The sequence below is a fragment of the Benincasa hispida genome, chromosome 2 (genome assembly GCF_027475165.1).
Source record: "Benincasa hispida cultivar pf3 chromosome 2, pf3_genome.v1.1, whole genome shotgun sequence".
In the NCBI taxonomy this organism is placed as follows: Eukaryota; Viridiplantae; Streptophyta; class Magnoliopsida; order Cucurbitales; family Cucurbitaceae; genus Benincasa; species Benincasa hispida.
In genome coordinates, this window is record NC_143479.1 from 27,504,006 (window position 1) to 27,515,431 (window position 11,426).

General features: G+C 30.6%; 1 protein-coding gene across 1 annotated transcript; it reads right to left on the bottom strand.

Annotated features, from left to right (window-relative positions):
* Positions 1-6,402: 6,402 nt before the first annotated feature.
* Positions 6,403-7,374, bottom strand: LOC120072021 (uncharacterized). The gene is made up of 3 exons (XM_090311024.1): positions 7,234-7,374; positions 6,942-7,085; positions 6,403-6,567 (listed from the first exon to the last, which is right to left on the bottom strand). Exons 1-3 carry the CDS (start codon positions 7,372-7,374, stop codon positions 6,403-6,405), a joined length of 450 nt encoding a protein of 149 aa, XP_090167150.1.
* Between the last annotated feature and the right edge of the window lie 4,052 nt (positions 7,375-11,426).

An 11,426-nucleotide genomic window follows, 5' to 3' on the forward strand; every position in this document is an offset into this window, starting at 1 on the left:
AAAGAACTTTCTATTTCCATTTTTTTCTCTAAAAACATACATTTATATCTCTCACCTTAAAGACAAAAATTCTACCCTAGCATTTGATCCATTTATAAAGAGCAGTTCGTATTTTAGTAATTTACGGCCTACAATGGACATATTTTTTAATATTTGAAATTTTAGATGTTAGACATCTATGTTTTGCAATAAAGTTTTTATAAAGTTGTATGAAAATATTAAAGTTCCGTTTGGTAACTTTTTTCTTAAACTGTAGATATGGCAAACAAATCCAACTTTTAATTTCCATTTAATATTGCCCTTTTTAACATTTGAATCTTCTCTCATGTATATCTTCAATTTTTAAACTTATTTCTTCTTTCTCAATCATCAATTTTTCTTCCCTCTTTAACATGATCATGATACATTCATCATGTATGTATTTTGTTGCAATTTTATTTATGTCAAATTTTCATCTTCACAATGTATTGTATTTTATTTTTGTTTGATTTCTTTTTTAAATTTTTTTTTCGATTATAGGAGATCTTTGATTTAGTTGTTTTTTTTTTATTTAGGTTTTGGCGAATTGATCTATTTTCTAATTTTAAATCAAGTCTCAAACAACAAATGACATATCAAGTATATCGATAATAAATCTAACAACAATCGACATTCAATCAGTAACATATTTTGAAGTAAAAATTGCATGTTTCATTTTATATAACACGACTATAGTAGACACCAATGTGTAACTACTTGAAATAAGACAAGAGTGTATTAGTAGATATCTATTAACAATCAACATTTCAATTGTATTGACAATATATCTAACAATAATCAACTTTCAATTAGCACATTAGTTATTTTAAAGTAAACTATATGTTTCATCTTATAAACATAATATTCAAGTGTATCGACGATACATAAGATATATGATATGAGTATATTAGATATCAAATAGTAAATATTTTGAATAAGACATAAGTCAATTAACATTCAAGATGTATCAGCAGCATATTTAATAACAATAATCATTAAATCACTAACTTATTTAGAAGTAAAACATACATGTTTCGTTTTATAAACATGATATTTGAAGTATATCAAAAGTATATCAAATATAAGTCGAGTATATAAGACATCAATCGATAATGGATTAATTCAATTCATGTATCAAATAGCAATAAAGAGTATAATTTATCTACTAGTTAAATATTGAAGATAATTTTTCTTTAGACAGAAAAAAGTAATAATAAAAGATGAATAATTATACCTTATATTAATGATCAATGTCCTTACATGTTAGATAAAATTTTAAAAAGAAGATACATTAAAAAATCATTTTAGGGACGTGGAGAGGATAGAATGTAAAAAACTGACTATGTTTTTCTTTTTCTTTTTACTTTTTTGTTAATGTAAATCCAAATAACTTAAAAATAGTATACTAACTTCTAAGATGCTTTGTCATTTGTCCAAGTATACGACAGCTTGGAATGCTCGACTATTTTCAGATTACCACGAACCAAAAACAAGAATTTTGTTGACAAAATATACTATAAAATTTTGTTATACAAATCTAGGAATCTTAGTATGACTTTATTGTTTTTATATACAATGAATCATAACATATCTATTGATAATTTCAGGATTATGATTGAAATGACAATGTTTAACTTATTTTTGTAAGATGAGAATTGACTATTGGTATTTTTAGGAACTTTGAGTTTTTTTCTAAAATAAATTCTAATTCCATTTAAAATCTTGCGATTCAAAAATTAATTTATTTAAATATATAGTTTAGAGGTTAAATATTTAGGTTTTTTTTACATTTTTTTTGTTGTATTTTATAAAATAAAATAAATTAAAACAAATTATTAAAAGCATGTTTGGAATTATGTTTTCGAGGTTTGAGATTCGATTCTCCTACATTATATTAAAAAAATAGGTTTTTTTTTTTTTTTGGTCGAGGTAGAAATCGAACATCCAATTCTTAAGAAGAAAATCATACTCATTATAATTGAGTTGAAGTTTAAGTTTTAGTGATTTTTTTTTTTAATTCTTCTCTCCCCATTTTGAATGATTTAAAATTTGGATTGATCTCGAATGAGTTTTGTTATTTGTTAAAATATTCCTAGACTAAATAATCTTTTATAGAATTTCACTCCTAGAATTTCAAACCATTCAATCTTTGGAGGTGTTAGTACTTCCCATTATAACTTAAATTTATTTTAATATATATTCTGTTCTTGGTTTTTGTTTACTCTTTAATTATATTATTTTTAAAATATTTTTATTTGAATCACGTTATAAGTAGTTAATAATCCTAATCAACGGTGTATCGAGAGAAAAATAATTTAACACCGGTTCTTTTTCTTCCAAGTTTTGGATTTAAAAATTGTTCTAATAAGTAAATTACTACAAAAATAACCGTTTGATTTTTAGTTTTTCTTTTAAAAATTAAGTTTACAAACACCATTTATACTTTTAAAGTTATTATTTTATTATCTACACATTTTATCATGATTTTAAAAAATTGTCAAGTTTTAAAAACTAAAAAAATAGTTTTTTTCTTTGAATTTGGCTTATGTTATTGCATTTTGATTGGCTTATTTTTTTTATAGACAAAACTTGAGCAACATTTTTTTATAACATGCCTTGTATTATGTCAACATGTTCCGTTTCGTGCATATTCTGCATGGAGATATTTTACTTATATGTTGATATGTGTCGTACAGACTTGTTGGTTTGCTTTCTTACAACAATATATCTCGTATTATGTCAAGCAACATGTTTTGTACGATGTCAAATAATTTGTTACATGACATGCATATTCTGGCCGAAGATATTTTTCTTTATCTGTTGCTATGTGCAAAACAAATTTACTAGTTTTCTTTCCTTTCCTTATAGAGAATCTCATTCCTTGAAGATCTTCTCAAGGATGAATCATATATATTGTGGTCTTATTTATTTTTTAGGGTTAGCCCATTTATTGGAAAAGTGTGTGTATTGAGAGTTTTGAGCTTAGAGATTGTCTAAGCCTCAATGTTTATGTATTGTGATTAAAAACTTTATTTTTCTTTGTCGAGGGTTTGTTCCAGCCATCAATTAGATTTGGCTCGATTGTTGTAATTATAGCAAACTACTTATGGAGTAAGTGAGAACTCGGGATGAATTTTTATTGTTGTATTGAGGGGGTATGTTGAAGATCCCAAATTAGAAAAATCAAAGTACCTCACAATATTTATAAACTAGATTGGCTACTTCTTTTATTTTCAATTAATTTTGAGATGAGACGTGATGTTATCCAATACTTTTTATATATAAAGAGATAAGTTTCAACTCGAAATATCTCAAATTAATATATTTATTAGAAGGAAAGAGAAAACTAGAGTCTACATCAAAAGTTTTTAACCTAAAGTTTTTGGCTATTTATTCTTTGAATTGATTGGTAGAGTATAATGTATATATATATTCCAAACTATCCCTAATAGGATTTTGAATCTTTTATGCTGCAAAAGTGACGTGGAATATATTCCTTAATTACACATTTAACTGCCTAAAAAGGACAAAATCAAAGAAATAAACTAAAATTAGGCATTTGATATTTTGAATTCGGCATTTGAATGGCAAACTCCTTTGAAATATTGTCAGGAAAATTCCTTTGAATTCGGCATTTGAATGGCAAACTCCTAGACTAAGGAACTTTTTTGTTCTTTTTCTTTTTCTCCTTTTTTTTTTTCATTTTTAAACTTTTTATACAATAAATAACATCAGAGAAATTGAAAAATATTTAGGTGCATTCCAGACATCACCTATCTTTATACATTACAAAAAATTTTAATTATAACTTGCCATGTGTCAAATTTTGCTTTTTCCTATTTTTGAAACATTTTAATATTTTTTTGATGTGAGTGGTGAGAAGGAACATATAAAGACGGGTGATGTCCCAGATGCACCTCAAGTATTATCCAAGAGGAATTTGAATCTCCAATCTCAAAAGAAATAATATATGTGACAAATATTATTGAGTTAGGCTGAGTTTAGTCACAAACTTTTTATTTTTTTCTTTTCCATCTTGTACTAAAAAAGGAATTTGGCAAATGTTATGGTGATTGAAAGATCAGAACAACTAATAACCGAACAGATTGGAAAAAGAGACTTTAGAAGATGGAAAGGGAATATAATAAATTTAAATGCAAAAAATGGACAAAAGGAGAATGGGGGCAAAAAGGCTTTTGAAATTTGAGTGCGTAAAGGGAAGAATATAAACTTTTTTCAACAAAATAAAGCCTCCAAAATAATTATAGGAGTTTGGTGGAGTGGAGGAAAATTTCCTTTTCAGATAATTAGTTTATTTGTTTTGGTAATATTGATATATTATTTATGAAGGAAGAAAAATTGGATTTCAGTACTTCCACCTTTAGGAAAGAGATAAATTTTTGTTAATTTTAATAATAAGATTGTTTGCCTCTAGCTACCCACCTTGTGATTTGATTTATTCCCATATTCTTAATGGAGAGTGAAATCAAATTATAAAATTACAATGATATATATCATAAAGTTTAGTTGGCATAATTGTTTTTAATGAATTTAACACAAATTTGAGTATATCTAGATTTCCAAAAGGTGATACTAGATTTGATAGAAGATTCAAATGGATTTGGAATGAAAAAGTTCAATAAAAAGAAAAAAAAAAGATGAAGATAAAAATATTTAGTAGTTGAAATTATTTTGGTTTATTTGATAACAATTTTAGTTTTTAGTTTTTTATTTAAAAAAAATTTATGTTATTTCCTTTTAATTTCTCAATTAGGATTTTCATTTTTACTTGAAAAATATTCCATTTCTAGTCCAATTCTAAAAATACAAAAATTACACTATTTATTTTTACTACTACTACTAAAAACTTTAGGAAATAATAACAAAGATATTGTTAATAATATTAACTTTTAAAAACTAAAAACTAAAAAGTGAAGGCCCGTTTTATAACCATTTCATTTTTTTTAAAATTAAGTCTATTTCCTCTTTATTTCTTACGATGATTTTCATGAACTCAGATACAATGGTTGAATCATTAGTCAAATTCCAAAAACAAAAACAACTTTTTAAAAACAATTTTTTTTTGTTTTCTAGTTTTTAGAATCTTGCATGTTTTTTAAATAATCAGTAAAAAGTTCATAACAAATGAAAAAATTTGGAGATAAAAATGGTGTCTATAGACTTAATTTTAAAAAACAAAAAAATAAAAAACCAAATAATTACATATAAGTCCGAAATAATAATTATAACAAGATTCTAAGAAAGTTTATCGAATCACTATCTACTAGGCCATACACTAAATAAGTAAGAAGATATTTTAATCGGACGTATGCAGATTTCATTCACATGATTCATTTGCCATGCAAAAAGATATTATAAAGTTACCTCTTTGACCTTTCAAGCTTTAATTTTAATTAAATTAAATGGGATTTTGGTAAACATTCCTAATGTGAATAATTTTGAGAGACTTGTTGGACTTGTCTAACATGAATGATAATGAGAGATTTTTTTGAAGGTGTAAGCGTTTGGTCATGCTTATTGGTTTTGAGAGACTTGTTGGACTTGTCTAACATGAATGATCTTGAGAGATTTTTTGATGGTGCAAGGGTTTGGTCATGCTTATTGGTTTGTTATTTATCCATTTTCCTTTTGTAATAATATACAATAAAATGTTTAGATTTTCCTTTTTTAAGTTTAACCACGAAGGTGGTGGGAATTCAAACTTGTACCTCCTAATTGAGATAATAATTAATCCTAAAATTAAGTTAGTTTCAATTTGACAATAATACGTTTAGATTTAATTAGTTTTATTATTATTAAGGCAATTCATTGGGTTTTGCGATAACCTAGTTTTCTTAAGAAACTAAAAATTCTTTTAGGAAAAGAGTAGAAATTGACAATAATGTCAACTATATAATCTTAACTATAGTACATCTTGAATACAAACTTGTCTCAAAAGATTTCATGTCAGAAACTTTATGCTTATCTCATATGGTAAGTGAGTATTCGGTATATATTGTAAATAATTTATTTCTCCAAGTCATCTTTTACAGAGAAGTAGAGGGTATACATACAATATAAATGAATTAAAAATAGGACTCTCAAAGTGCTCAACCACAACCTAAAGACTCTCTAAACATATAGACTAAGTATATATTAACACCTTCCCTCAAACTCAAGGTGGTAAAGTAGGAATTAACTTGAGTTTGTTAAGCAGGAGGAGGAAGCGCCTGAGGGACAGAGCTTTGGTGAAAATATCACCTGGTTGCTCAGTAGTAGAACAACTCGCAAAAGAACAGTTTTACTCTGAAGATGATGTCGAAAAAAATGAAAATCATTCTTGATATGCTTGGTGCGCTCATGAAAAACATCATTGTGAACAATTTAGATGGCATTACGATTGTCACAATGAAAGATAGTGGCAGACGGCTGAGGAACTCCGATATCAGCAAGCAGCCAATGAAGCCATAATAACTCTAACGTGGAATCATCCACGGCATGATATTCAGACTTTATATTGGAACGAGAGACAACACCCTGTTTCTTATTCTGCCAAGAAATAAGAGAGTCACGGAGATAGAAATAGTAACCTGATAAGACCAGGTTAATTAGAATCAGAGTAGCCAGATAAGACCAGGGATGACTGGGATGAGAATTGAAGCCATGTCCTAGAGTCTCCTTGAAATAAGGAAGAATACAAAGAACAACAATAAAATGAATGGTTCAAGGGGCAGCCATGAACTGGCTTACAATGTGAACAACATATGCAATGTCGGGATGAGTTACTATTAGATAAATAAGACTTCCAACAAGTTGATGGTAGATACTGACATCTTAAAAAGAATGCTATCAAATAGAGTCAGATGAACATTACGGTCGAATGGTGTTGGGGTTGTAGTAGAGTCAATGATCCTGGAGTGCACCAATAAGTCTGAAGCATATTTCGCTTGTGACAATGAGTAACCAACAGAGCTCATTAATACTTTAAGACCAAGAAAATAACTAAGGGATCCCAAATCTTTCATCTCAAAGTGCTCGCCAAGGTAGTGTTGTAGATCAGAAATAATCTAAGGATCATCCCCAATAATAATCATATAATCAACATACAAAAGAAGAAGAATAATACCATGATCTATTTGGTGCGTAAAGAGAGTCATGTTATGAGAGCTGGGCATAAATCTATGTTGAAAAATGGTGGAACTGAAAGTTGCAAACCAGGCCCGCGAAGCTTGCTTCAAACCATACAATGCTCGATAAAGGAGACACACTTTCTGAGATGAGGGAGAGAAAACTAGGGGTCCGCATATAGACTTCCTCAGATAAGGCCCCATTAAGGAAAGCATTGTTGACATCCATTTAAAGAAGAGGCCACTGTTTGCCTATGACAATGGCTAAGAGACTCCAAACGGATGTCATCCAGGCCACAAGTGCAAAGTTCTCTTCATAATCAATCCATATTCTTGAGAGTATCCTTTGACCACCAAACGAGCTTTATAATGTTCAATAGAACCATTAGAGCGAGTCTTGATCTTGTATACCCACCTGCAACCAATAGGTTTCTTACTAGGAGGCAAGGTAACATAGTCTTATGTGTGCATCTTGTCTAAGGCCTGAAGTTCATCATTCATAGCTTACTACCACAGAGGGTCACTATTCTCCTCATGAAAAGGGGTAAGTTCAACCAAGAAACTGATAGTGAAAAAACAATGAAAATCTCGAAGATGAGTGGGAGGTGCCCTTACCCGAGTGGAGCTTTGAACAAGAGAAGCAGAGTCAAGAGCAGGTTCAGACTCCACAAGTGAGACAAATGATAGATCAGGATCAATAGAGACAGGCACAGATTACTCAAGCTCAGTATCACGAGAAGATGAATATGAAGGAAATAGATCAACGAAACCATCAGGAAGAAAGAGATGAGGACCTGAAAGAGAAGTATGAAAGGTTGAGAAACTAGAGAATATTATATACTCTCAGAAAGTGACATGGCGAGAGATCCACAATCTTTTAGAAAGAGAATCCCAACAACGTAAACCTTTGTGCTCGATTTCATAGCCAAGAAAGCAATATAGACGCGATTCTAATTTTATATGTTCATGTAGATGGAGAAGAACAAAACATGCACAACCAAAGAACTTGAAATTAGAGTAATAAGCAGAAGTACCACATAAATGTTCAAACGAAGAGACATTGTGAAGGATAGATGAAGGAAGACAATTGATTGTGTAGACATAAGTAAGGGCAACCTCTCCTCAAAATTTTACAGGGTAGGAGGTAGATAGGAGATGAACCCGAACAAAATCCAGAATGTGGTGATGTTTACGTTCCACTCGCCCATTCTGTTGAGAGGTATATGGACAAGAGCGCTGAATAAGAGTGCCTTGTTGGGTAAGAAAAGAAAGAAGAATAGAGTCCTTATACTCTAAGGCGTTATCTGTACAAAGAGCTTTGGTTGTACGTGAAAACTGAGTGTAGACCATATTAGCAAAATCAATATATTTTTAAGACAAGGTAGACTGATGTTTAAGAAAATATATCCAGGTAAACCAAGATTAATCATCAATAAACAAAACAAAATAGTGATATCTAGTGATAGTAGAATTAGGATCATGATCCAAAATGTCAGAGTGAATTAAGTCAAAAGGTTGATCACATATAGAACTGGACTAGGAAAAGGATAATGCAGGTTGTTTAGCAAGTTTGAAATCTACACAGTCAAAAGGAATAAACTTGGAAATGCTATTCAAATTTCTAATAGAAATCAAATGACAAAGTTTGGCAGAAGAAGCATGGACCAAGATGAAGATGTCACTGACATATATCAGAGTCAGTGATAGAAGCAGAAAGAGAACAAGGAAGTAGCTGAATTGATGTAAGCTCAAATAATCTTCTCACTTTGTGACCCACACCAACTGTCTGTCTCATCTGTGGATCTTGAACTTGGCCCCTGGTAGAAGAAAAAGAAACAGTTATGCCAATATCATACAACTGTCTAACAGAGGCAAGATTAAAGGTTAGGTTTAGCACACAATAACTTTGGAAAGTTGTAGCATGAGAGTGTTTATGGATCCAACATTAGATATGGTCATACAATTACCGTCAACAGCATAGATAAGTGTTGAGGTTGTTGCTCTAAATCTCGTAGGGTCCTATAGTTTTTAAACACTTATAGGAACAAATATTTCAGTGTTTAATAATATATGATATTTGATTCACTCTGTCTATGAAATATATGATATTTTAGTTACATTAACCACAAACTAATAAACTAACATCCATGGTTATCGTTGTAACTTAAACATGTATGTGGAGACATACAGGTGGATCATGTAAGTGATAACCTAAATGGTTTGTAGTATATGGATAAGACTGGGTACCTTATCCTAGTGACACTATGAGTATGACCCGCTTTGTTGGTGTTACAAATTTTGTAAAGTGCTACAAATGATCTGATCCTGATCATTCATGTATTAGACATGTGAGCGAGGATATTCAATACAAAGGAGTTTGTATAAGACCAGACTAAGAAATGTTTAGTCTCGTTATATAACGACGTTCATAATAGACACTTTCATTTCACTTGGATGACCATAGGAAACATGACCTTAACCCTAAGTGAGTTGTGAACTCTTGCCTATGAGGGTGGTCCTTTGATTTGCATGGGTGAGAATGACCAAAATGCCGACTCAACAAGCCTACCATTTTGGGGATTCGTCTAATTGGGGAGCTGAGAACTCAGCTACATAAGATGGAATTCACTCTTTCCCTGAAACAGGGGTAAGTAGATAAATTGCTCTCTTAAGGATTGATTTTGGGTCTTGAACAATGTGGCACCACACCCCCTCTTGACCAGAGAGGAGTTTAATCATAGTGGGATTATGATCTATTATTCATTAGAGGGATCAGTGGTACTTAAGGAGTTGGATGTAACTATAGGGGCAAAATGGTAATTTGGCCCAACTGTACTTACGAGCAATTTGTGAAGAGCCATCGTACTTTTGATTGGTTATATCCAATGGACACAAAAGTATATCTGTAGTACGAAGAGTGCAGTTATCGGTCTTTAGTAGAATATCCGACAGTTAACAAATGGTAGATAATGTGATTAAATAGTTTAATCAGTTATTCATGTACCATTGGAGCTTCAAGCTACAGCTCCATGAGGTCCTCTTGGTAGCTCAATGGATTTAAGTTGAGAATCAGTTTTTGCGTTAATTTGAAATGTTCATAAGAAGGAATTTGATTATATATGATATAATTAAATTAATTGAATTATATATAATATAATTGATATACTGTATTTGATACATTAATTGTTTGATTGGAGCAATTAATATTTGAATATGATTCAAATATATTTTCTATGAATTAGATTCATAATTGTTAAGATTTAATATAAATATGATTTATATTAAATGCCATAAAATAGAGAAAAAGAACTATGATTTATATATTATATATGATGCAATATTAAAACTATAGGTTATAAATATAATATGATAAGATAGTTATCATATTTATTTATAATTTATTAATTATTTGATAATTAATCCTTTTTCTCTATAACCACCCTTTAGTGGGTAGTTATTCAGTTTTTTGTGGCATAAATTGGATATATGAAATATGATTTCATTTTATTTTCCATGAGATCTGAATTCACTATCGAGTAAAAGAAAGTCTTTTACATGATTCCTTGAGAGACTTGATCATCTACACAACAACCTTGTTCCCTTCTCGATCGTCTTCCTCCTCTAACTCAGAACTTCCCTCTAACCAAAATTAGCTAGAGCTCACCACTCCTAGATTCTGAAACCGAGAATACCAAGGTCACCAAGTGGTAGTGTCCTCTATTGGTTCAACTCCTTGCTATTTGATGTTATTCAAGGAGAGTTAGTGACTTGTTCGACGCATTCGTGAACGAGTACGATCGAGGGATTAACTCACTTCAAAGGTATAATCTCTAAACTTCTGTTCTTGTTGACCGTAAATGTAGGCGTTCAATCAAAATGGGATTTGGACAATCCACTTTCGATCAAAGGTTTTCTGTCAAAAGAGATACTTCAATGAGAGGAAGAGATTTAGCACGAGTGGGTGTAGTCAGAAGGCAAAAACCAGAAGTCATATGATTGCAACAAGTGAAAGCAAGAAGCTATCGATTACCTGGAGAAACCACAAGAGCGGAGGAATTAGACAAAATCACCTGTTGAAGCAAGTCTTGCAAATATTGCATATGAAAATTAGACGGGGAAGGTTTAAAATCAGTAGAGGTGGCGGTAACAAAAACAGAGGTAGAACAAGGTTTACTAAAGTGTCTTGCCTTTGAAGAATGGCCTGGAGGTCGAGATGGTCGTGTGGGACAGTTATCTAGAATATGGCCACATTTGTGACAATACTTGCACTAACTTTTAGGC

Coding starts and splice junctions, on each gene's coding strand:
- LOC120072021 (XM_090311024.1), bottom strand. CDS start 7,374: ATGGATGTCAACAATGCTTTCCTTAATGGGGCCTTATCTGAGGAAGTC. Junction 7,086..7,233: donor AAGCAAGCTTCGCGGGCCTG/GTTTGCAACTTT, acceptor GATGATCCTTAG/ATTATTTCTGATCTACAACA. Junction 6,568..6,941: donor AATATGCTTCAGACTTATTG/GTGCACTCCAGG, acceptor ATTTCTTGGCAG/AATAAGAAACAGGGTGTTGT.